The sequence below is a fragment of the Lepidochelys olivacea genome (genome assembly GCF_965140295.1).
Source record: "Lepidochelys olivacea isolate rLepOli2 genome assembly, chromosome: 15".
Taxonomy (NCBI): Eukaryota; Metazoa; Chordata; order Testudines; family Cheloniidae; genus Lepidochelys; species Lepidochelys olivacea.
In genome coordinates this window covers 13,341,321-13,368,233 of record NC_140425.1, presented here as the reverse complement: position 1 = coordinate 13,368,233, position 26,913 = coordinate 13,341,321, and the positions used below count along the sequence as shown (strand labels likewise).

Below are 26,913 nucleotides of genomic sequence, written 5' to 3'. Positions count from 1 at the left end.
ATTTTGCAAGACTAGTATTAATGCACAAGATTCAGCTACTGCCGCCAGCTACCAGAAACCAGAGACGACTTCTTAAAAAAAAAATTGGCTTGTTCATATTCCATGGTTTGCAATAGTTCTTACATGAGACCGTTCCCTACTGTTTGTATTTTGCCAAAATTCCATTAATAGTGAGAATTCATCTGCACTATTTTCACTAGCAGATATCGGTACTGCCTCCAGAATAGTGTTTGTTGGCTGGTACACAATATACTGCTTTTATTTAGCCTACCTAAATATTGGATACTTTTCATTCTTGACAAAGATTGATTTAAGAGGGTTAGGATTTCCATTTTGGTGGGTTACTTGGGGCAAGACAATATTTTGTTACACTCGAACATGTGAGAGGTGCTCGATCATTTAGAAATGCTTGAGGGACTGTGGCTCTGCATCCAGCCACTAGAGGGCTTGGAAAGCCATTTTTAGACATGGTCCCATTTTATCATGTAGCTTCAGAAATGCTTCAGTCTAAACCTACACTACAGCAGCATCTACACTACACTAAATCTACACTACAGCAGCAGCACTGTAGTGCTTCTGGTGAAGATGCTCTAAGCCAGGGGTTCTCAACTTTTTTTCTTGCTGACCCCCCCCCCCCCAAATATACTGTAAAAACTCCACAGCCCACCAGTGCCACAACTGTTTTTCTGCATATACAAGCCAGGGCGAGCATTAGGGCGTAGCAAGTATGACAACTGCCCATGGCCCCATACCACAGGGGTCCCACCAAGCTAAATTGCTCAGGCTTCGGCTTGAGCCTTAGGTGGTGGGGTTCAGGGCCCTGAGCTTCAGCCCTGCATGATGGGGCTTCAGCTTTCTGCCCTGGATCCCAGAGAGTAACACTGACCCTGCTTGGTGGACCCCCTGAAGTCTGCTCACAGCCCCCCAGGGGGCCCCGGACTCTTGGTTGAGAACTGCTGCTCTTGGCCGATGGGAGAGAGTTCTTCAGTCGGCTTAACTCCTGCCTCCATGAGCAGCAGTATCTATGTCAGCAGGAGAAGCTCTCCTGCCGACATAGCGCTGTCCACACCGGTGCTTCGGTCATTATAAAACTTACATCACTCGGGGAGTGGATTAAGTTATACTGAAGTAATTTGTAATGTAGACAGCGTAAGACTGCAAATTGACAATTGCAGCCTTTCATAAGGCAAAGAAAAGTGTAACCCCTCACTGGATATGAGACTAACTCCTCTAGAGGAGCTTGAGAATCAGGCGACAAGAGCGTCTCAGTTCCCTTAACATCACTTTCATTGACGCACAGCTTGGGAGCAGGACGGAAAGTGTTTTGCCTCATCTTGTTGGGTTCTATGCATTTCAGCTCCTTGTCATCTTCCCCAAAACGCTTCTGGTCCTCACACCCCTCCTTCACAAGTTGGCCTACTTAAAGTCATCTATATCCCAAAAGACGCATAGATTGTGCATACCTTTAACACTTCATATCAACAGTTGAATTTTAAGACTAAAACCCCCAGTCTGCTGCAGTCACCAGGGTACCTGGTGACTGACACTCCTGTCAGTCAGGGGTGGCTGGGCAGAAAGAGGCATAGCAGAGTCCTTACCATCACAGGTCCAGTCATCAACAAAGAGCAGCCATGGCAAGATTCCCCAAATTTCCCCCAGTAGTCTTTGTGACAATAGAGCTTCCCATCCTTTTCATAGTACCAGTTAGTGAGGGGGTCCTGACATTCAGAGCACCTAGAGGATGACAAAGGGACATGGCTAGCAACTGTTCATCATGGACTAGCCCCAGTCAGAGTTAGTTTTCCTCCAGCCAGTCTTTAAAAATCACCCCAAGCAGAAGGAACCCTGTAGTGAGCAGGAATTCTGCTCCTGAATTTTTTGTGTAATACTTTATCCTTTGAAGAATGAGCTTCACAAGACATTTATCCTTTTAAGCTCATGTTTATTCACATAAAGTAGTGGATGCTGCAGGTATTCACTCTCCTTCCTCATGTCGATAACCGACCCCAAGGAAAGATTTAGTACTTCTAGAGCATCTTCCAGCCAAGGGTTTCAATGCACTTCAGACATAAATTTAGCCTTAAAATCTTTGTCAAGCAGACAAATATAATCAGCCTCATTTTACAGATGAAGAAATAGGCACAGAGATTGAACAATTTGCCGAAAAGGAAAATCTGCAGCAAAAATACAAAATGGAATCCAAATCTGCAGGCTCCTTCCGCTGCTCCTTAAGCGCATTACTGTTATGTTCTTAGCAGATGCACTGGAGTAGAAAGAAAGATTTTTCTTTTAAATGCTCTCTCCCCCTTTCCTCAGTTCGCATCATGTGACGTTCATTGAGCTAGGCGGCCTGTACAGGTGGGGGTGTTGCTGAAAAATGCATGCTGAACACCCTGTTGCCCAGGGCAGTACACATTTACCCCTCAACCTGAGAAGCAAGACTAGCCATTCACATGATCGTGCACAGCACTAGACAGATTAAAAGAATACCTTGAATCATTTAGAGTAGCAACAGCTTTACTAACATGACATTTTCATTAAGATCCATGAGGCAGGCATTGGACGGCCTCACCATTAGTAATGGGATAAAATCTTATCCTGGCTGGTAGTGACCAAGACTATCATCTACTTGGTTTCCCTAGCCTCTGTTTGCCAGAAGCTGAGACTGAGCGATTGGGGGGGGGGGGGGAAGGGGTGGATCACTTGATCATTACCTGTTCTGTTCATTCCCTCTAACACACCTGGCACTGGCCACTACCAGAAGACAGGATACTGGGCCGTTCTTACGTACTTGCAATTTTAGACCAATTCACAGGAGATGTCTATGGCACTACTGGCACTGACTGACTCCCTTGGCAGCAGAGGGGCCAAAGACTGAAGGCTAATCTACACTTAAAACACTACAGGGGGACAACTGCAGCAGCACTGCTGTAGTGCTTCAGTGTACCCACTCATTACAGCCCTGGGAAGGGTTCTCCCATCACCCTAATTAATCCACCTCGTGGAGAGGCGACAGCTAGGTTGACAGAATAAGTGTCAATCTAGTGCTGTCTATGCCAGGAGTTAAGTCATGTTAACTATGTCGCTCAGAGGTATGGCTTTTTACACAACCCTGAGCAGCGTAATCTGTTGACCTAACTTTTCAGTGTAAACCAGTCCTGAGACCATGGAGACAAATTCGCTCTCACCTCCTAAAGATAAAATTCCCAGGTCCTTGGGAAGGAAATTACTACAGTTACCTTGCAGATAGACTCTCTGCCATCAGCATCACCCTGTCATCCTTCACACAAGCACTACCTTAAGACTCTTCCTGGAAGTTTAAGTTAATTTGTGCTAAGCTTCCACTTGGGAATTCCAGCTAGTAGAGATAAAATTGGAATGTGCATATTCGAGAGGAAAACCAGATTTTGCCTCAACATGAAAATCCACTTTCATTCCATTCACATGGATGCAGAAGGAACAAGATGAAATTGCTTACAGATAGCCAGTGGTTTGAGGGAAGTGACTTCATTGTAAGAGGCATTTGGAGCCATTTCCCCCCCCCCTCCCCCCATGGATGAATAAACTTCTCCTCCCAAACTAGATTAATGGTTCATGAATGTTGTGAACATAGAGATGCTCCCAGCTTGGGGAGTGCAAATCCTTTTCCCTCATGAGGGGACAGAGCTTTGATATGTGCAATAGGCCCTGACAATTTCATTAGCAGGAGGAGACTCTTTGTGCCTTAAGATACACAGTGCATTTGTTATTACAGCCTCCAGACCTGGGGCACTGTAAGAGTTACACCCTCATAATGGTATGCATACACTCCACCTGCAGGGCATCAGAACAATGTCTTTCCTTCACCCGATAGCCTTTGGCTTTCATTAGCTGTAAGCATACCTGGCTCAATGATCAAGCGGGTGGGAGGGAAAAGAGCAAGTGGTGACTAACAGCAGAGATACGCATCAGCAACACACTGCAGGAACATCTGGTCTAACACCAGCAAATAAGATCCTTCAGAGTTATCCCACCTCCATGTGCATGCCTGTACCAATGTGAAAACCTAGAGCTCGATTACAGCTTTCGACAAGTAAAGCTCCATGATCAGACTTGCACTTGAGAGGAAGACAGTAATATTGGAGAGGACAGGAAACACCTACACAGCCACTTAAAAGTTACACCCAAGTGTTGAAAATACCCAGCAAGGTCACAATTCAGCAATATTTTTCCTTCCTGTAATTCCCCAGTTTCAGTAAGAGCAACATGGCTGCAGCTCTAGGCAGTGCTGCTGCTCCCCTAATATTACTTAGACTGGATCCACTGTTAAAATTTAGGCTGATATAGCTACATCATTCAGGGGTGTGAAAAATCCACACCCATGAGTGACCTACATATGCTGACCTAACCCCCCATGTAGACTTGATGAAAGAATGCATCCGTCAATCTAGCTACCATTGCTTGGGGAGGTGGTATTTCCACACTGATGGAAACACCTTTCTGTCACTGTAGGTTGCATCTACACAATGGGGTTATGCTGGCTATGGTGCCATTAGTTTTATGCCACTGTAGTCAATGCTACAGAGGCGTGGCCTTAAGGAGGGGGCATACAAGGTGCTCCCCTACCTTCCCCATGCTGATTTAGCAATTGATCCCAACCCTACAACAGTGTGATTAGCAGTTTCTACCAGGAAATAGGAACTCTGGATACTGCTGTTGCAACAAATCCATAGTAAAGAGAAGGTGAAAGGGGGTGGAGTCTGTAAGCAGTCAGCTCTTTGCTATGTAATTAAACAAATCTGGGCAAGATAAATTTGCAGCTGAAGGCTCAACACCCCACTCAGAACAATGAGGCAACAATAAGTGTGTCAGGTCCCAGAGAGACAAGACTTTGTTCAAGGGTGCTAACTGGCTGCCTCAGTCATGAATCATTGTTGGCAAGAACTACCTCACTGAGTAACACACCACAACGCAGCCCCTTCTGCCACCATTACACTTTATATGTTCTAACAAGGAAGATGCTTAAAGAAATCTGAAGTCTGAAAATTTGTACATAGCACAGAGCTAGTCACCAGAGCCAACCCTTTGACTAAAATCATGTCTTTGGCCAGGCTACAGAGGCACCATGTGATCCTCAAGTCCCCAGATAGAAAGATTAAGAGGGGATCTTTATTCATGCAAGACAGTGGGACAAACTCCCCTCCATCTCGCTTGATGTGCATTAACTTTAGCACTGTTCGTTTATGGGTTCATCTTTCTAGGTCACCACATCCAGAAGCAAGGCTGATTTCACTTTTCTGTTCAGGATATGGACAATGGGAAGGTCTAATCCCAGATTTACTTTTCTCCACTGTGTTGAGAGAATATCCAAAACATGACCCATACCTCAGGGACTGGAAACTACCACAGCTTACACCTGATCATGTCCCCCTTGCTGGCTGGCTGCTGCTAACCCCATCAAGTTCAGGCAGGTTCTCTTCTCACTCCATCAGGTAGCATGCTTGAGCCCCGGTAAGGGAAGCAAATCTCCATGAACAGCTCTCAATCAGTCCATTTTTTCTGGAGCTGCAGACATGGGGTCATATTTGCCAAGATTCACAGGGGCTGGAACTAGGGGTGCTGCTTGAAGCAATTTCTATCATATAGAGGGTTTACGGTTTGATTCAATGGCTCTCAGCATCCCCTCTATACAAATTGATCCAGCATCCCAGACAAGATTCTTGATTTTTGGACATCGTTAATGGCGAGGATACTTATCCAGTCCTGCAGCAGCAAAGTAGGAGATGAGGGCTACAACAACCCTCTAGGCCTAACAAGGGAAGGTCTTCACTGCACATGTGAAAGCCCCCCATCCCCACATCAGCTGACCAAACATGTTCTTGAAAAGCACAGCCACTTCTCCACTAAGTGTGAAAATCCAACACTACTGGGGTTTAGATGAACAAGGTTGGGTTAGGGCAACACAACAGGCTGCCAAGGGATCAGGTGAAGCCAGTTTGGACACTGAGCTCCCACAGGTTAGGAACATTGTGGGAGCAGCATGTTCAAACCCCAAGGGAAGAGACAACCCTCCAAGTGTTCTAGTGACTGATGGAGCAACAACCTTGATGAGTATCCAAGGGAGCTGCAACCATCCCTACTCAGAGGGAGGGTGCCATAACACGGGCCTTATGGAAGGGGAAGAGCTGGGGTTCCTATGGATCCCCGAGCCTCCTAAATTTTTTCTAAAGCAATTCGAGAGGCTTTGATGCTGCCTTTGCCATCACTTACAACCATGACATGTGAATAGAGGCTTTAAACTGGTAGCTCCTACCTACTCATTTAATGATGCCACAGACCTGCATTTAAAGGTATTGGAGCTGCTTCCATGGCAATCATATAATCAAGAATACTAAACTACAGCTGAACCAGCAGGCAGCAACAGCCAGACAGAGAAGTGTGTGCCACTCCATGCTCAACTCCCTCCCTTCCCCATCCATCATTCCTAAGACTCTAAAGAACTTTTCTAAAGCCACATTAAAATGACCATTTATTGAATTATTTTACAAAATATATAGTCCTTTAATAGCTGCCTCTGGAAGGCTACACCTTTGTTTACCTCACATGGGAGCGAGGGGGAAGATGCAGCAAGAGAATCAGTGGCCCCAGGAGGAGGGAAGGTTTTACAAATGAAGCAGACACTCACTGATGTAACTGACCTGAATGCCCAATCCCCACCATAGCCCATTCAGTCCTATGCTTTAGGCATACCTCCCAACATTTAAAGTAGTTAACGCAGGATGAGTTCTGCCTCCAGGGAGTAGGAACTGCAGAGTAAGCCTGCCTCACCATCACCCCACAGTGCCATTCAAAGCCCAGCTGCCCATTCCCTCCCCATCAGGGGAGCCAAGCCAGGCCAAATCAGAGCAGCACTGTGACCCCATGGGCTGTGGCCAGGTTGCAGTGCATGGAGCAAGGAGCCAAGCCCAACCAGCCCCACAGGACAGACACCACTTCAACAGTGCGCATCCGATGCAGTGAGCTGTAGCTCACGAAAGCTCATGCTCAAATAAATTGGTTAGTCTCTAAGGTGCCACAAGTCCTCCTTTTCTTTTTGCGAATACAGACTAACACGGCTGTTACTCTGAAACACTTCAACTGTGATGTGGGTTTTGTGAGTCAAAGTGTGAGTGTAATAGTCACACAAAACTCCGGAGGTCTGCTTTAGGTCTCCATGGTACTTGGAAAACTGGTCACATCTTGGTGTGGATCTGGGTGTTACTGTGTCTGTGCTGCTGAGTTCTGTAACTGAGCAGGCACAGAGATGTCAGAAACTCTCACCTGCAGTCAGTTTGGTTTTTGGGGGATGCTAAATGGATCAGACTACAACAAGAAACCAACTTGACCAAGAGTGAGGGGGAAGATTCAGCGCACAGGACAAAGTCTCCTTTACATCTAAAAGGATGCCAGTATCTTAATGAAGAGAAACCTCACACTAGCACTGAAACGGCTGCACCCTCTCAGTGAAGGTCACTAATGGAAAGCCTCATGGATCATCAGGTGAGATAGGTCAACCATACACCAGATAGGGTGCCCAAATAGAAAGTGTGAAAAATCGAGACGGGGTGAGGGGTAATAAGTGCCTACATAAGACAAAGCCCAGAATATTGGGAATGTCCCTATAAAAATCGGGACATGTAGTCACCCTTACACTAGGTCTACATCTCCAAAGATGGGGAAGTGAAAGAACTGCCATGCTGAGAAAAGGACACTTCCAGGACATAGCGCTTCCCTAAAACTGAAGCACCAAACTGGCTAATGCCCCAGAAACCTCCAGGGCAAAGAGACAACAGAAAGCATATCTAAAGTGCTACAGACAGAAGGCGGGGCATAGAAGCTCAGCTTCCACATGCACCTCTCCCATGGCACTTTTTAGGCACCAGCAATTGTAGCATGTATTTGTGAATAATCTCCATATATCCCTAATACTAGTATGACTCTACATAGTGTTAGAGGGCTATGGCTCTGACTGCACTTCCTCCCAATGGTAGGAAATGGGTTTTTTAGAAGCCTGCTTGTGAAGTTAGGTCAGTCGTGTCTAAACTGGCCTGCCCTTGTTCCACATGAGATAGGAACTTCAGTCTTGAGGATTTTAAGACCCTTTTAGCAGAGTTTTCCCAGGCCTTACTGGCCAACATAACTGTGTTTGAGGGAACAATTTCAAACTTGGCTTGCTAACATGGAGAAACCAGTGCAATCAAGGCCTTGCTCTGTAGCCATCTTCTTCCTCAACCCTGAGTCATTTAAATGGACTGAAGTTGGACATTCAGATAAACAAAAGGGGTTAATGTAAGCAAAACATCTGAGATAAGAGCTCATTCCAAGATAACCAGGCATTTACTGTTACTAATTGCCTGCAAAACACTTGATTTCATACATTAGATATGGTCACACCCTGCTGCCTATGGATTATGTCACCTTCCCAAACTCATCCCAGTGAGGAGCATATGGCACTCACAGACCTCATTCTGTGTCATTCCCATGGACACACACTGTCTCCCTTTCTATATATCAGGAGCTTTCCATGAAATCCTATTCTTTCTGGCTGCTGCCTGGAAGACAGTGAAGAAGCCGACATCTATGGTTTGAATCCGAAAGGGAGCCTGCCAGCACACACTTGGGCTGTGCACATAAGCACAGTATTATTGAACAGATATACACACATGCCACCCCCTCTTATCAATAAGAACATGTATACAGATTAGTTTTCAAGAACTCTGCCTAGTCCCTTCCAGTTCACAAGTCATAGAGCTCCTAGCTTCAAGCCTGCTGCTCCCCATACACAAGCAGCTGAAGTTCATTCCGAGAATCTCAAACACAAGGCACCTAGGACGACATTATAGGGTGCCAAGTGGAGGGAAGAACTGGAAGGAAATCATCCATGAGAAAAAACACTTACCGAAAGGGATCCTTGGGAGTGAAATAAGCTAGGGCAGACAAGTAACTTCCCATCTTCAAGTACTGGATAAACCAGCTCAGTTGCAAACCTGTCCAACTGCCTCTGAACAACTCCACTTGGCCAGCATGGCAGCTGGAAGGTCTCACTTCACCTTGTGCTGATTCAGGCTCCTCTCCCCTTTCTGAAACTGCCTAAGGAGTGCCAGGTCTCAGACACTCGTTTCTTTTCAGATCCTTCCTGGCTCCCATGGCTGTAACCATCTCCTCCTCCTCTACTCAGCAGCAATTGCACCCTTGGGTGGGATAGCATAACCAATAACCTTGCTAAAATTCTGACATTCTTGTGCAGGAGCTGGTAGAGTTTGCAAGAACAAATTGCTGTCAAGTTAGTTTTTCCTTCTTTGGTTCCACCCCTGAAAGTGCGAGGGGAGGAGGAGTCATCCTTCACAAAAGGAACATGGGCAGTTAGAAGCACCAAGGAAATAGACACTTTTCACAAGGGGTGGAGCTGTGATCTAAAGCCAGAGAGAGGCTATGTGACAGACACCCTGAAAGGTCTGGAACTTCTGTTACAATAAAAGCCAAGTGTGTGAGCACAAAGCTCCTCTCTCAGTACACTAATGGTACTGATACTGAAGTCAAGCAAGGGCAGAGTCAAATGCAGAGAGTTAAGCCTCTGCTTATATCAGATAAATGCTAATCAGTTTCCTAGATCACAGTGGAGTGTGCGCATTCCACCCTTTACAGTCCCTCCAACCTGCTTGTTGATCCTCTGCTGCACAATGCCCTTCACTCTGAGGAAGGCTAATCTGCTCCCAAAGATACAGCCTCAGCTGCCTCAGAGCAGAAAGAAAAGACCAGGCCTGGCAGCTCAACCCAGCCCAGGGCTCCTGAATGGCAGTGCAAGATGTAATATTAAGACAGGTCAAAGACTGGTTAATCTGAGAGCAAACAAGTCACTTGATCCTTGACTTAAAGCTGCAACAGCTGCACAGAGAACTGCTTCAACCTGCTCGGCCTTGCCCATGCCACTGACTGATCAGTGGACAGAGTTCTACTCAGAGCCCTGGTCTACCCAACACAAAGCACTGGTGTTTGTACAGTGCTCTGTCGATTGGCTAGCCTGTTACACATGCTACTGCTGCTATTAGCCCTCCCCATATTTGTGCAGTCAATAAAACCTGCCATTTCTCACAAGAGTCTCAAAACCCTGCCGCGCACCAGAGATGAAAGTTCCCAGATTTGCTCTGACTGAAGGTCCTCCATCTCACACAGCTGGCACTCTGCTCAATAGAGGCACTGGCTGCAGGTTTGACAGCTGTGGCTGGCTTTTCAACTCCATTAGAGAGCCAGACACCTGATTTTGTAATGACAAGATACAGCTACATTTATGGGAAAAAAGAAGCCTGTTTCTCCTACTCAGTTTGATTTTTAACATAGACTGAGTGCAGAGAGAACCAGGACTGTAAAGCCTGAAGCAGCCGTCAATTCTGATGCAGGTCTAATTCCTTCTGACATTTCCGACAGCTTCACTGGAAGCAGCAGTGCTGTGAGTCTGTGTCTAGGAATGCACTCCTTTCTCCCACATTCCACATACATTGTATGCTGAAAGTGGGCCAGTGCTCACATCCCAGTGCCCCCTTACTATCAACGCCACACCACAGAACAGGCGTCACCATGGAAAATTGGAGAGCCCCTCCTCCCACTGCATAGCACCTCCTGACAAAAGCAGCCCCCTTAATGCCGCTGTCATGGACTGAACCCCCTCCATGGTTGAGTCCATGTGACCCCATAAATCTCGGCTCTTCAGACTAGACCTTTGAAGATCTGATCCAGAGATATGATAAGCAGCCTACTAGTCTGTGAAAGAAGCCAACAGATAAAACCCAACTTCAAAGTAATAAAAGGCACCCAGACAGCTAAGAAACTGGGAAGAGATTTTGTCTGGGGTTTCCTTAAAGCTAGGGAACATATATTCAATCTTCTATTTAAACAGGAAACATCTTATCAAGAAAATAATTCTACTTTTGAAACAAATGCTGGCCATCAGGCAGCAGCAGTTACTTCCCTTCTCAATTGTTTTATCAACCAATTATGAACATTATAGCTCTGATAAAAGGGTTTCTCTCAAAGAGGTGTTAATCTGTTTTTTACGTCTCAGGTTTTAGTTCTGAACTCCTGGCCAGAACCACCAATTGTTACCACTAATCTATGCTGGACAAACAAGTTGCACTAAAGGTGAACACACAAAAAAGTCAAGAAATTCCAAAGTTAACATTCCTACAGCTAAATTAGGTGGACCACCTAATGTGGGGTTTTGTGGCAGGGGCCAATATTTCCAGCTTGTGCATTTAAAATAATTCACATAGGTGGCCTTAGAGTGTGTGTTTGCAAACTGCATCTTTATCTGGTTTTGGGAGGTTGTCATGAATTCTGTGTTTCTCCTGCAAGGGTTGGGGACAGAATGCACTAACAAACTTGCCACAATAGAGGCTGTTTTCTTTACAATGCTTTTAGACATTTGACATTAACTGTTGCAAGAGAAAAAGAAACCTGAACTCTGGCCTTGACAGGTAAAAGAAAAACTTCCATTTACAAATTAATTCCATTTTAAATCACTTTCCAGGCTCCCCACTAGTTCAGTTTAGATTTAGGAACTCAAACAGATAATCCTAGGGGTTCTGAATGGCAAGGAGTTACATGCTGCACATTCTAAAATGCTCTAGGGTTTTTAAAGTGGCACTTTAGATGCCAGGGATGGTAGTGAACAAGCCATGGACTGTGGGACTCCTCAGCATTTCCACCGTCCTATAAGATATGCAGATCACTGTTGATGCACAGAGGGGCACTTCAGTTTATTCATGGGACTGGTAGTAACTGGGGGACGCGGAGGAGCTCTAAGCAGGCTTGCCATCTACTGGGGAGGCTGTAGTGTGCCTTTTTTTCCTGGTCCTGGAGGCACTCCAAGTGTCTTGATGCAGACCCAATGCCTCCTTATACTTCCAAGGCATTTACAACACAAGATGTGCCTAACAGGGGTCATATGGTATAATGGAAGGTCTGATCGCAGTGATCAGCTACTGAAATATTTCATCATGTATCCGAGTGAAACTCCTGTAAGCAGTCATACCTCTCAAACGGTACAAAAACAGGGAGTGAAGTACCACACGTTTACTATGTTATTACCTATTGCTTCTAACTTTAAACCATAACATTCTCAAGCCGTGAGTGACAGCTCCTCATAGGGGTACACAGATAAGCACGACACTCAAAGAATGAGCATCTGAAATAAGCAGCAACAGATGGATCTCTCTCATCACCACCACCACACACTTGCTTAACTCAGAAAGCTTAAAAGCTTCCTGAATGTATTCATCTGCATGCTAAGAAGCAAGAGAAATTCTGTAATTGTCTATTAGATGTGTTTCTGGGCACAGCAACATGTCCTTTGTAAACAGTGCACATCTCTAGTAACAAAATGTGCACTAACCTCACTGCCCTCATGCTTTAGGGACTTCCCAACCCATAGCTTTTGTCAATTTAGATTAAATTCTTCAAGCACCCCTTTGTCTCATTTGTTTGTAAACCACCATGCACACTTCGGGCACAGTCAGTAATGACTTTGATAATAATGCCCTGGAAGACAACCTGAACTAGACAACTGAAAATAAAAGCTCAGAATGGAATATCCAACTCTATCTTATATAGAGTGGCCACCGAGATCTTGCAGCAGCTGCACCCTCCCTGAGGAATTCTAAGTATTCAGATGACAGACCACCTGCAAAGTGCTTCATTGTTTTTTTAACCCCAATGAAAATTCAGGGCAACCTGTGGGCAAACAAGCACTTAGGAACGGTTTCTCTCTAAATCAGATAGCCAGAGTGAGATTCAACAGCTAAACACCTCATCCACTGCCCAGACATCTCTAAAGAGACACTCCCATGAGGATGACTGGATAAAGCATTGACCTTTCACCCCTGGAACTCTACCAGGAGTTTACTGTAACTGCCAGAATATGCAAGGGGGTGGAAGGGAGGAAGAGAAGAGAAGAAAAAGGACAAGAAGCAGGTAGAGATGAAAAATGATGCATTTTGTAACTTCCTTTCATTACAAGGAACATAATGACAGGTTTCAGAGTAACAGCCGTGTTAGTCTGTATTCGCAAAAAGAAAAGGAGTACTTGTGGCACCTTAGAGACTAACCAACTTATTTGAGCATAAGCTTTCGTGAGCTACAGCTCACTTCATTGGATGCATCCTTTTCTTTAAGGAACATAATGAATCTCAGCCCTAAATATATCTGCAGCACACACAAACCTGGTAGTATTTACAAATAAACAGCAAAAAGAAGGCCAGAGGAAGTGTTAGATATCTGTCCGACATCTTAAACTGTATGCTATATTGTTTAGTTTGAATCTTTATCCCACAAAACGTAGCACATTAGCCTTGGAGCCATCTGAAGTCCTAATCCTGTCCACAAAAAACTAAAAAAAATTTTTTTTTTAATTTATTTGACCACTTGTCAGTGGAGGGCAAGCAGATTTTCTTGGAAAGTGTGGAGTCTTAAGTCAATTTCTGCTAAATTTAAGCACGAACTTAAAAGTTTCTACTTCCATGATGCAGTGGTGTCTTCCTGTTTCATGTTGCAACTTTACACTGCTCCATGGGGTAGCTATGAAGTACAATGGAGGAAAGCACCAGAGTGCTATTCAAAAAGTGAGGTTGCAATACAACACCACCCCTCAGCATGGTCACAGAGGTGTGTTGCTGTCCCCAATAGTAGACAGCATTAAGATATGGACACAGTTATGACAAAATTGTGCTAGGAGCTTCCCCCCCCCCACCCCAAACTTTCCTGAAGGAAGAGAGTCAGAGAGACTACAGCACACTGCATCCTTTATCACAACTGTTTTTATCTCTTTCAAACCACAGAACTCATTTCAGATGGCCAGCTCACCCCTCACCTCTGCCCCCCATTTCTGATCACCCACTCTCATTCAAAACACATCCAATATCCCTATGGCAAACATAATTCTTTATACATGTAACCCTTCTGCCCGTCAGAGTTGGCAGCAACAAGGGCCGGGTTCAATATCTAGGGGTTCCATTCCAATAACACAATGCAAACCGGCTCGAGCCCCCACCCAGTGACCTGGGACCAATATATACCACCCCCGCTGGGCGCCTCCAAGAGGCAATACTTCCCCTCTCGCAAGCACATAGTCTGAGTGTAGCAAAAGTCTTTTAATAACAGAGAGAAACAATGTGGCATTATGTTGGGAAAACACCACCAACAGGATTCATAACACAACCCATGAGCAAAAACAACCCCACCCCAGGCAAATTGGGGCATGCCCTTTTCCCTTTGGTTCTTGAGTCCAGCAACCCCAAATCACCCAAAGTCCCAAAAGTCCAATGCCCCAAAAGTCTCTGTCCCTGGTCAGGGCAGCCCCAGAGTTCGAAAGTTTATCGGCGGAGCTTTACCTCCCAATCTGGGTGGAAATGGGACAGGGGTAAGAGGCACCTTACGTGATCTGAAGCTGACCGCCCCATAGCTCCATAGCGGCGCTCCGCTCCGCCAGCCGCCCCACGAACTCCTTCGCTCAGCTGCGCTCCGCTCCGCCAGCCGCCCCACGAACTCCTTCGCTCAGCTGCGCTCCGCTCCGCCAGCCGCCCCACGAACTCCTTCGCTCAGCTGCGCTCCGCTCCGCCAGCCGCCCCACGAACTCCTTCGCTCAGCTGCGCTCCGCTCCGCCAGCCGCCCCACGAACTCCTTCGCTCAGCTGCGCTCCGCTCCGCCAGCCACCCCACGAACTCCTTCACTCAGCTCCACGGCCCACAAGCAGCTCCTGCCATCCACACACTGCTCCGCGTCGAACTGCTTCACCAGCCGTCCCGCAAATTGCTCCACAATATATCTTCAGGCTCCCCCACTACTTAACACAACACTCAGTGATTTCAGCTCTTAGGTGAATTCAGCTTATAGTAGGGGAGCCCCAGTGCTGGTGCACTGTCAGCCCAAAGTGAGCTCAGCAGCCTATAACTAGACTTCTAATGAAATCAAAATTAGCTCTGATATTCCACAGTGGAGAGAGGAGGAAGTGCAATCAGCATGTAAGGCCCTCACCAAGGGGCCCATGCCACCAAGTATTAATACTTGTCCCCAGCCTCTCTCCATTCACACAGTTTTGGAACCCATGACCCTTGCCTAGCGAGTGCTACTTAGTTGATGGTGAATCCCTCCATCATAACAAAAGGCCACGTACAGTTCCAAGCACAGTTCCCATAATCAGGGTAATAGCAATTTATTCTTCCTGCCCCAATAACAGAGACACTGGGGATCCCACAGCAGCCAAAGTGACCATTTGGGCAGCTATGGTCTCATTCTAGGCGTGGTGGGTGTGCCTATGCAAATGAGATCGGCCCCTGAAGTTCTTTTCCACAACTTGCCACACCTCACCACCAGATGTCAGGGTGGAGCTCATCCTGACACTGCTTACATACAGAAAAGCAATATCAGTGACGTATTTTTAGCTTTAGTAGGATATTTTCAACTAGGAAAAAGGAAGAGAAACTAGCAACAAGTAACCAACGCAGGCCATCAGTAGCCTGATGTTTTATCTACTGTCTAGCATAGGGTGATCTACCTACCTTAAGGTGATACCATGGAATAAAGTCACACTCTGAAGGCAACAGAACTTGCGTCTCTATGTTGCTAGGGTAGGAAGTTTAAAATTATGCCCAGACACAATTAAACAGATTTTCCTTCCAGTAATCCTATTGATGATAATTCAGACATAAGCATCAGCAAGAAGGGGACACCACTATGCCTATTCAGACATTCCTGAAATATAAAGGAAAGCCTGACAAATGGAAACCTGGGCAAGACCTCATATGGCCATTGCCCATGGGACTGAATCTCAGTGGTGGCTGGGGACACCTGGAAGCAGAAACAGGTGGAAATGGCCTCATGCAAAGGCATATTTAGAGTAGACAAATGCCTCTCCTAAAAAATATCAGCAAATAACTCAGTAGGTTCAAGCCAAAGCACTAGCTAGCCAACAGACACAATTTAAGATGTCCAAGCTACATGTCAAATAGGAACTTATCACTTTCCTCTCCAGCCATACCTACAGAAGATACAGAATCTACGGACACAGCCTTTGCATGCTATTCAAGAAAGGAGGGAAGTGACAAAGTTTAAATCCTCAGAGATGCACAGGTGTCAGTTGCTACCAGCTTGAAGTGTTATCAGAAGGCTAGCCTGACTGAGGATAAACAAAGCTAACGGGCCTGGAGAGGCGCCAATCTGCATGATGGGAAATTATGTGCCAGGCGAAAAAGTCAGCTAATCCACAGGAAGCCTGTAAACAACTCTCCAGAAGAGCTGCCGGAACTCTCAGCTACCAGAGTCTTCCTTCCAGTAGAGGCCTTTTAAAGTTTGGCATTGGGATATTAAACACAAGATTAGAGACAAGCTGAGCTGCAGAGTGAGAAGAGAAAGGGCGAGTCAGTCAATTAAACCTGGAATTTGTTGTTTTAGCACACAGCCCCTCCCTGGAACAAGAAGAAAGGGAAAGGCAGTTTCCTTGATTGTAGTTTCTCACAGTGTAGTGTAGTTCAGCACAGTAGCTTAAGCAAGTGTTGTAGCCAGTCAAGGGAACAAGGCAGAAGGGAAGCACAACATCAATTAGACCCAGTGATTTGATGCATGTCACAGGACAGGAGAGTTTGGCATCTTTTGTTGGCCTGGTATGATTAGACTCTTCACTAGGAAATCAAGCTAGTGCACAGCACAACATCCTGCCTTTACTTGGACTCGTGCAGCTCCACTGAAGGCCATGCAGGCTGCGCAGGTGTCACTAAGGGCAGAATTTGACTGTCTCCATCAGCCCATTATGAAGATCATGTGGTTCACATCTGCTACAACATCACTTGAGAGCTGCCCCACATCTTGCATAGTAGCCTGAAAGGTCACATAGCAAAAAGCACCTAGACAAGTGTAAGCTAAAACCTGTATTCAAAGTTAGTTTACTCCAAGGAAGCCCTACAGGCATCAGGTAGGGAAGTCTTTGCTTTGTGATGGTGCTCTGTACCGTCATGCACATCTGAGTTTGACTACTGGTACCAAGTTGGCAGGGGCTAAGGGAGAGGAAGCCTGAGTGCTTAACCCCAAGGTTGTTTTTGAGTGTGGACAAGAGAAGACTTAGAGTTCTGGGACTCTTATCGTCCAGTACCTTTGATTTGACATTATGCCACTGAACCCTAGCTCTCCAGTGCTACGGTATTTGACAAAGTATTAGTTTCCAGTATTTGAAAACTGGGAGATAATCTAAATAATGACTAAAATTAACATCTCTTATGACCTGCCAGAGCTAGAAACATTTTGCCAGCCCAATATGTTTTTCTGGACACCAGTAACCAGAATGTAGGATCTTTACTTTAAAAACACAGGACAGACACTTCTCCTGGCACATATCACCCAGCTCCCAAACCCCCCTTTCCCTGGGCACAGACAAAATAAGCAAGGGTGAAAGGAAAAAGCCAAATGAAGCTAGAACCTTAAGAGACAGATCAACAGCTGTTATACAACTGCTACTCATAGTGGAGTCAGCAGAAGCTGCATGGGTTCAGAATCAGGACCCCTTAGAAAATGCAATTAATGTAGCAAGAATTGGATAAATTGCTCATGGAACAGATTACATGCATGAAATCCTGCTGCCAAGGAGCAGAGGATTTCAAAGGCCTCTTCACTCTCTGCTGCTAGCAATGTGGCCAAAGGATATTATGGCAAACTCTAGATATAAATAGCTTGACAGGAAGAAAGTATGTTTGGGGAACTCAAAACCTTCCTGCACATCAGCACCTCTCCCCGCCAAGCCTCAATAGCTCCCTCAAGCCAAAGACAAAGGCAAAGAGAGGGAACCACAGCTACTCAAACTGCCTTTACCTAGTTCAATTGGCACTATCTTGGGATGTGGTAGAAGAGAAATATGCAGCATCTCACCTATCTGCTTCCACCACTAAATCAGAGTTTTCATTTTTAGTTTAATCTTAGTTTGTGTGTTGTACATGTGTAAGCAGCACTTCTCCAGATTGTTTCAAATGGCTATTAGAATTGCAACCGAGTTTCAAAGTGCTATGCCAGCATTAGAATATGGTAGTGAGCAGGAGCACGTGATCATTCTGCAAGATTTTCCTGAGTTAGGCATAAAGGTGGCATAAAATACTGCAGCCAGTTTAAACCCTGTAAATGTCAATACTCAGCATACAGGCTAACACACTGGTGGATGAACACAGGAAAAAAGTAATGTCTAAAAACAGGCTAGATTTAACCTACCGGAAGCAGGAGCTGTGCCAAGCTTCATTAACAGTCCTATACAGTCGTTCACCAGCAGCAATGCTGTCCCCACAGCCCAGACATCTCCAGACCTCGTCACCTACACACGAAAGCATAGGGTTATTAGAATGGCTATCAAACAGCATAAGCTCCCTTCATGCTATCAGGCAAGAATTCCCATAACCTCTGTTAGGACAATCCTTGAGTTACATGTTCAATGTCAATTCCTCCATGGATAGAAAAGTAAAAGCCAGTGCCACTCTCTGACAGCCAACCCTAGAAAATGGGGGGCATTTCCAACTGGAACCTTAACACACTTGTGCACATTTTTGTCCAAAGATCTGTATGCCTCACTGTCATGGCCATCAGTGTCATTGTGCTCTACAGTATAAAGCAGGAGAACTCTCAGCAAAATAAATCAAGCAGTCACACTTGGGTGCCTTTCTCCCATGCACAGAAATGACTAGGACAAACTGGTTCAGTATTTCAGCTCTTACTCAGAAGCGTTATATGCTATTTTCTAGCTACACAGAGCTCTTCTTCAGGAACTGATGCTGGTGTCTTTCCCCAGCAGAAATTGGTCCAATAAAAGATATTACCTCACCAATCCCGTCTCTCTAATATCCTGGGACCAAGAGAGCTACATCACTACTACAAGGCATTTATACGGCCTAAAGACAATTCCAGTGGAAAGCGGCAACTGGGTTTTGGAAAAGATTAACAAATCCCATAGGCTTACTGTTTCCTGGGGTTACCAACCCTTCAGAAGCAGCTAGAGACTGCCAGAAGGATTTTAAGGCCTCTACTAGAACAGCCATGATGATATGACAAGTTCCCAAGGAGTTTACAAGCTTGAACAACAAAAGGATTTTAAGGATGGGGGAGTGTGTGCTTGGCGTAGGAGGACAGACTACTTCAAGTGTAGAGGGCAGCATGGCAGTCATGAAGCTAGGACTAAAGGAAACTAAGGAGGAGCTGGTGGGGGAGGTTCTGTGGCCTGTGATGTGCAGGAGGTCAGACTACATGATCATGATGGTCCCTTCTGGCCTGAAAGTCTATCCATCTATGAGGCAAAGAGATGATTGGGAAGTGAGAGCAAAGTTTAGGTGGTGTCAAGAGTGTGGAAGGACAAGGCACATAACTGGGCAGTTCTAAAAATGCACCTTTTTTCTACCCAAAGTTTTCTTCAATTGAGGTTGCATGGAAATGATATGCTAAAAGAAAAAACTCACTCGTTGTTAACCAAGCATTGATCTCAAAGGCCAGACTTCCAGTTTATGAGCAGCCAGTTTTAAGAGAACAAGAAAGCCTGACAGAAGCTCAGTCAACCTCACCACCACCACCTCCCTGAGCAACATGTAACAAGAGTTGGCTCCTGTTCAGGGTCACCTGTTAGCACCGAGTGTCTGCAGCAAATTAGAACTGGACAGGGTACAGCACTGACATATGCAATGGCTTCCTGGGGAGCAAAAGCCATTTCCAAATGTCTTTCTACAGTTACCACCCTCTGTGCATTCATAAAGAGTGGCTACAGGAGCCGGAGTTTCTGCTCAGTGGATTAATTTTTCTGGGACTCTCAAACTGCAGGTTCCTTGTTTGCTCAAGACGCAGAAGCAAAGATTCCACTCAGGATCCCCCAGCCCCAGATTCAGCATTAATCACTCTGAAGGACTCGGAGGGCTAGAAACTAAGATGCACATGCATCTATTTACAGGTTGTATTTTCCAAATCTTCAAGATACTGCATTTGAGACATAGACCCTGGGTATAAGACCACAAACACTGCAGGGTTTCTACTCTTCACTAGAAACTTAGAAAGAAAGAAATTTAATGCCTGAAATCCATCCTTCACATGCTTAGGTAACCAGACCAAGCAGAACAGAGCTCCTGTGTTACTTTTCTCCTCACGTATGATCAACTCCAGCAGATACACTCCATTGTCCAATGCTGAAAGGAGAACACACTGGTGTGTTTCAGGATTCACAACTGAAGTCTCTTTTCAAAACAACACCAGGTGTCAAAGGGAGTCAGGTTTATTTCCTCATCTTGTCAATTCTTTGCCTGGTTCTCCAACATCAAGGTTTGGGATGGAGATGAAGTTGCCAGATCAAACTCTCAATCTCCTCAACAACCCACGCACGTTGAGAAATGCTTGTCTAGAACAAGAATGAACAAAGAGAAGACTATATTTAGCCGTTACATAGCTCTTCAGAGTTTGAAAGCACTGTATGATGGACTAGCCAACTCCTGTATGAGGACAATTACCCTTGTTTTACAGATGGAGAAACTGAGGCACAGAGACAGGAAATAATTTGCACAAGGCCATAGAGCAAATCCGTGGCAGAACTGAGATGCGAACCCACAGTTCCTGGCTATTTCCCAACATATTCTATCTACTGAACTATGCTGCACCACACAAAATGCTGAAGGAAATCACTTTAAAAGAGTTAAGTTAACCCAGCTGCCATGAGACTAGAGCACCTAAACTGACATTTTGAATGACAGCATTTCTCAATGAGCCCAGATGCCACAACAAGCAGCACACTTTACATCACTGAATAAATTGCTTCAGGGTCAAGCCTTTTTGGTGATCCTCTTGCCCAGCTGCAATTAAGCTAAAGGCTCCCTTGTCTTTAAATGCTTGTGATGAGTGGCCCCACTGTAACTATTCCCTCTCAGCACCATTAGATGGTTCATGTCAGTGAAATTTTAAAAACACAATCCAAAAACACGACAGTAGTGATTGGGGGGGGGGGGGGTTTGCATTTCCAGTGTCCCAGCTTTCCTTTATGCTTTGAAGAACTAATCTCTATTACCTTGGTGTCACACTGCTTGGGAGATCCCACCGCAGGGTACTGTTCAAAAGGACGATTAAAAGCACAAAAGCAGGAGCATGACACTGGGCTGCAGCTCCCTTAACAGTGTCAGCACTAGAAACCTCCAACATCCCAACAGCTGCACTCCTGGAAACAGAGTGGCAGTGGGGATTATGAAGGAGACTGAACTGTTCCAATTTACTCAGGCCGATAAGCTCTCTCATGAAACACTATGGCCCTCTTTTGCGAGTCCATATTGGACGAGGCAGCTCAACTGCACTCTCAGCCTTGCTCTTTGGATCACATCTAATAGCTAGGGAATTTTCAATCACCAGATATGAGAAGCCAACCTAAATAACCTGCCATGGACCTCTAGGCACAGTGCATTCTGCACACCTCAGATGAAAAGGTCAACAACTTGCTCATCAAGGACAATGAACAAAGAATTTGTGCATTCATGACAGCTCAAGAGCTAGCAGTTAGTTTCTATTGCACCAGGTAGAAACAGATGAGTAGAGTTATCCTGACAACCTATGGCAAAGAAAGAACCTGGAAGAATAGACAAGGCAGGGCACCACAATGGAGAGGAGCCAAAACTAGAAGAAAAACCTGATTCTATAAACCATTAATTAGACTTAAATAATTATTAACATTTGCTCTAGGTACTCTCCTCAAGCACCCTTAGGAGAATCTTTCATTGAAGAACCTCTCCCCCTAAGTTGCTTATGGCTTTTCTAAATATTAACAGATATTTAACTCAGTTTCCTGGTCTCATCCTCAGCATTCGTAATGGGACAGGAAGCTGCAAGGGATAGGAAGTCACGAGTCTCTCACCCTTAGTGCAGAGATCAGTATATGTACACGTATCTAAACTTTTAAAAAACAGCAGCAATGTAACTCAAGCCACTAACAAGACCTGCCCTAACAAAAAAGTGTTTGCTAGTTTAAGTGACACTGTCCATACAAATTGAGTCAAGCTCATCTAAACTACAAATGTATCACATAATCAATTCTTCCTCCAGTTACCTTTGGCTCAGTACCATAAGCTTCTTTACCCCTTTCTGCTGGAATATAGGACTCCAGTTGACCTTATTCACAGATACCATGTTGATCTAAAACCCAAAAGAAAGCTGCAGAAGGCCACAGCCTCTGCTTCATTCACTCAGTATAGGAATGCATGTTTCAGTTTCCAATAAGCCGAATGCATGTTCCAGAGTAAAGGGCGAGTCCCCGAACCCACATGCCTGAAAACTTACACATGAGGACAGGGAACAAAACCGCTCAACTTCCCCAAAAATGTAAATAAAAAATGCAATAGGTGAACTAGTTCTGGACTTCCTGCCTTCCTGTTGGATAAAACAGTCTCTGTGCATGAGATACATATTCTTTACATCCAACTCCCTCTATTTAGTGCCATAAGCATACAATTGTACTGTACAAAACAGAGCCTTCGCTCCGAGGAGTTTAAAGGCACAAGTTACCACACTGTTAGTTAACAGTGATGGACAGTCATCCAAAAGGCTGATACAGGACTTTACAAATTCAAGTAAGTTCTCACTAATCACCTCACTTGCTAGGCAATGTTAAACAGCTGTTGCATTGCAGTGGCAAGACTACACAATCGTTCAGGAAAACAAGTGAAAAATTCTGTATTCAGCTGAAGCAACCTCTTGTTGGCTTAAATATCCAGGAGAAACAGTGAGGATGAAAAAGACAACAGAAGTATGTAATCAACAAAGTATGTCATTTAACTCAAACTCCCCCTGGACAACAAGAATGCTGCTGGGTGAAGGAGCATAGGAAGTGCCTCACTGATTAGCAGTGTACCCTCTGCAGATAATCTGTAAGGCTAACCCTCAACTAGAAAGATGGTAGCTGCAACGGAATATCTCAAAGTGAGAGGAGTATAAAGCATGGGTGGAACCTCAACAACAAAGGACCCCATTGGGATTTTGCATGTCTAGGAATGCATGTCTCTGCGTAAAGAGAAATCAGACACAATAAAAGACCACAACTGAGTGCCAAAAACAGATTAGTCTGGATGCCTACACAGAGAAAGAGAAAACAGCCACTTGTGGACCATGGGGGCAGGAAAGCCATTTACAACGCGAGACACCACTGAATTCTACTCTTTTTTTCAAGCTTTCTGTATGACTGCCGGGCCAACGTATCTCAACAGATCTGTCTGTATGCCCAGCTCACTATGCCTGCAGGACAGGTTGGAAAATTCTGCTGAAATTTTCACCGAAGCTTTAAAAAAACACTGTTACAGATCAAAATTTAAGACCAAGAGGGAGTTGCAATAGCCAATGAAAGAAACTATAAAGATTCAACAGCAATTTTACATTACCAAGGGAGATATTTACATAGTCTTTCAGCAGAAGTAACACTGTGCAAATTAAGCCTCAAGTTGATGCCCAGGTTCCACTGCCCAGAAAAGGATGTAAGAAACTGGAAAACATAAAAATATTTGCAGTCTCCACCACTAGAGAGAAGCAGGGTCACTCTGAACTTACATGTCAGCTATGACATGTGCAGCAGTTCAAGGAGCTCCACATCCAGCCTTTAACTGGGTCGTTATTAGGCACAAGCTCATAAGTGACTTCCTGATACCATGCATCCACTTCTGTGTCAGGCTGTTCTGCACTCAGCTGGCAATTCACAGCCTAAACCAGTCTCTCCCACCCACCCATATCAGTGTGCTCGTGATGGAGAAAAAGCAAAAACTTATAGCCCAACACTCATACAGATGGCTTGGCTGGCCCTGTCCACCAAGCCCTAAAGGTGGTGTGTGGAGATTATAGGGAGGATGTGAGGGGAGAGGCTTCGCCAGGACTCCATGGAAGGGGTATGGAAGGGGCTATACCCTGACTATAGGGGGATGTGAGCAGAGAGGCTACGCCCGGACTCCGGGGGGATGTGAGGGGAGAGGCTGTACCCGGACTACAGGAAAGGGGCTAGGCCCAGACTCCAGGGGGATGTGAGGGGGGGGGGTTACGCCTAGACTCCGGGGGGGGGGATGTGATGGGGAGGGGCTACTCTAGGGAAGGGGCTACGCCCGGACTCCGGGGGGGGGGATGGGAGGGGAGAGGCTACGCCAGGACTCTAGGGAAGGGGCTACGCCCGGACTCCGGGGTGGGGGGGGGGGATGTGAGGGGAGAGGCTGTACCCGGACTACAGGAAAGGGGCTAGGCCCGGACTCTGGGGGGATGTGAGAGGGAGGGGCTACGCCTGGACTCCGGGGGGGGGGGGGGGATGTGAGGGGAAAGGCTGTACCCAGACTACAGGAAAGAGGCTAGGCCCGGACTCCGGCGGGGGGTGGGGGGATGTAAGGGGAGAGGCTGTACCCAGACTACAGGAAAGGGGCTAGGGGGATGTGAGGGGAGAGGCTGTACCCGGACTACAGGAAAGGGGCTAAGCCCGGACTCCGGGGGGGGGGGGGGGGATGTGAGGGGAGAGGCTGTACCCAGACTACAGGAAAGGGGCTAGGCCCGGACTCCGGCGGGGGGTGGGGGGATGTGAGGGGAGAGGCTGTACCCGGACTACAGGAAAGGGGCTAAGCCCGGACTCCGGGGGGGGGGGGATGTGAGGGGAGAGGCTGTACCCGGACTACAGAAAAGGGGCTAGGACCCGATTCCGGGGGGAGGTGGGGGGATGTGAGGGGAGAGGCTGTACCCGGACTACAGGAAAGGGGCTAAGCCCGGACTCCGGGGGGGGGGGGGGATGTGAGGGGAGAGGCTGTACCCAGACTACAGGAAAGGGGCTAGGCCCGGACTCCGGCGGGGGGTGGGGGGATGTAAGGGGAGAGGCTGTACCCAGACTACAGGAAAGGGGCTAGGCCCGGACTCCGGGGGGGGGGGGGATGTGAGGGGAGAGGCTGTACCCAGACTACAGGAAAGGGGCTAGGCCCGGACTCCGGCAGGGGGTGGGGGGATGTGAGGGGAGAGGCTGTACCCGGACTACAGAAAAGGGGCTAGGACCGGATTCCGGGGGGAGGTGGGGGGATGTGAGGGGAGAGGCTGTACCCAGACTACAGAAAAGGGGCTAGGACCGGATTCCGGGGGGAGGTGGGGGGATGTGAGGGGAGAGGCTGTACCCGGACTACAGGAAAGGGGCTAGGCCCGGACTCCGGGGGGGGGGGGGGGGGGGTGAGGGAAAAGACTGTACCCGGACTACAGGAAAGGGGCTAGGCCCGGACTCCGGCGGGGGGTGGGGGGATGTAAGGGGAGAGGCTGTACCCAGACTACAGGAAAGGGGCTAGGCCCGGACTCCGGGGGGGGGGGGGGGGGGGAGATGTGAGGGAAAAGGCTGTACCCGGACTACAGGAAAGGGGCTAGGCCCGGACTCCGGGGGGGGGGGGGGGATGTGAGGGGAGAGGCTGTACCCGGACTACAGAAAAGGGGCTAGGCCCGGACTCCGGGGGGTGGGGGGATGTGAGGGGAGAGGCTGTACCCAGACTACAGGAAAGGGGCTAGGACCGGACTCCGGGGGGGGGGGGGGGATGTGAGGGGAGAGGCTGTACCCGGACTACAGGAAAGGGGCTAGGACCGGACTCCGGGGGGGGGGGGATGTAAGGGGAGAGGCTGTACCCGGACTACAGGAAAGGGGCTAGGACCGGACTCCGGGGGGGGGGGGTGAGGGAAAAGGCTGTACCCGGACTACAGAAAAGGGGCTAGGCCCGGACTCCGGGGGGGGGGGGGTGTGTGAGGGGAGAGGCTGTACCCAGACTACAGGAAAGGGGCTAGGCCCGGACTCCGGGGGGGGGGGGTGTGAGGGAAAAGGCTGTACCCGGACTACAGGAAAGGGGCTAGGCCCGGACTCCGGGGGGGGGGGTGTGAGGGAAAAGGCTGTACCCGGACTACAGGAAAGGGGCTAGGCCCGGACTCCGGGGGGATGTGAGGGGGAGGGGCTGTGCCAGAGTCCCAGGACAGAGAGGTTATACCACGACCCTAGAGGAGAGACACTGGGGGAGAAAAGAGGGGCGCAGAGCAGCGGCCCCAGCTCCTCGCCAGCGCCTGTTGCCGACAGCCGCCGGCAGCACCTGTCCCCGCTGGGGCGGTCCCGGCGCGCAGAGCGCTCAGCGCCTCCGGCAGCCCAGCCAGTGACGGAGCCGCGCCCTGCAGCGGCCCGGGCCAGCGGGGCCAGACACCCCCAGTCCCAGGGCGGGGCCGAGGCAGCGCAGAGACCGGAGCTCACCTGGCGGCCCCTCCATCGCCCGGCCGGGCTCGCTCCCCTCAGTGCGGCACGCAACCAAAGCACCCCCACGCCTCCACCGGGTCTCTAGACCTCACCCGCACATGTGACGTCAGCCTCTACGGAGCGCGGGGTGGGTCATACCGCACCTGGCCCGGGGGACCTGCAACGCCCGCCCCGGGGCAAACACTGCCCCGCCCCTTCCCCGCCGCGGGCCAATCACAACCCCGCCCACCTCTAGAAGCCCCGCCACTTCCGTGCCACAGCCTACCCCCTTTTCCGGTGTGGGCCAATCACAGCTCGGCTTTGCCCGCTCCCACCTCCTCCCTAACTCCACACGTGCTAAACCAGCTGGGAGATTGGGGGCGGGACGTGGCTGCACCCTATCGCCGCCGCGCTCGCTCCGTGAGCGGGGGAAGTTGTAAAGGGAAGACACGAAAGGGTCGACCCCCATCTCCTGCCCTACTCTCAACCCTAAACCTCGCTCCCAAGCTGTGCCAGCCCCCCTCCTATTCCACCTCCAGGCGCCACAACCCTCTTCCTGTTCTCTAACAGCATGGGAAAGGCTCGATGCCCTCTCCTGGTACCCTCCTCGTTTTAATCTGGTGCGCGTGTGTTCCTTCTCTGTTCAATAGCGGCTTCTACTCCGC

At 47.7% G+C, this 26,913-nt stretch overlaps 1 protein-coding gene across 6 annotated transcripts in view; it reads right to left on the bottom strand.

Moving 5' to 3' along the window:
• Nucleotides 1-26,415, bottom strand: part of LIMK2 (LIM domain kinase 2) — a 45,613-nt gene extending 19,198 nt beyond the window's left edge. Inside the window, exons 1-3 of one of the 6 annotated variants that reach the window (XM_084648733.1) lie at nucleotides 26,267-26,415; nucleotides 18,256-18,355; nucleotides 1,599-1,734 (exon numbers count right to left, since the gene is read on the bottom strand). In XM_084648733.1, coding sequence (XP_084504859.1) covers nucleotides 1,599-1,734; nucleotides 18,256-18,355; nucleotides 26,267-26,282 — 252 coding nt within the window. In that variant the 5' untranslated portion in view covers nucleotides 26,283-26,415. Of the gene's footprint in view, nucleotides 1-1,598; nucleotides 1,735-8,917; nucleotides 9,298-14,444; nucleotides 14,851-18,255; nucleotides 18,356-26,266 lie in introns of those variants that run through there. The other 5 variants (XM_084648736.1, XM_084648738.1, XM_084648737.1 and 2 more) reach the window with 5 other exon arrangements.
• Nucleotides 26,416-26,913: the final 498 nt, after the last annotated feature.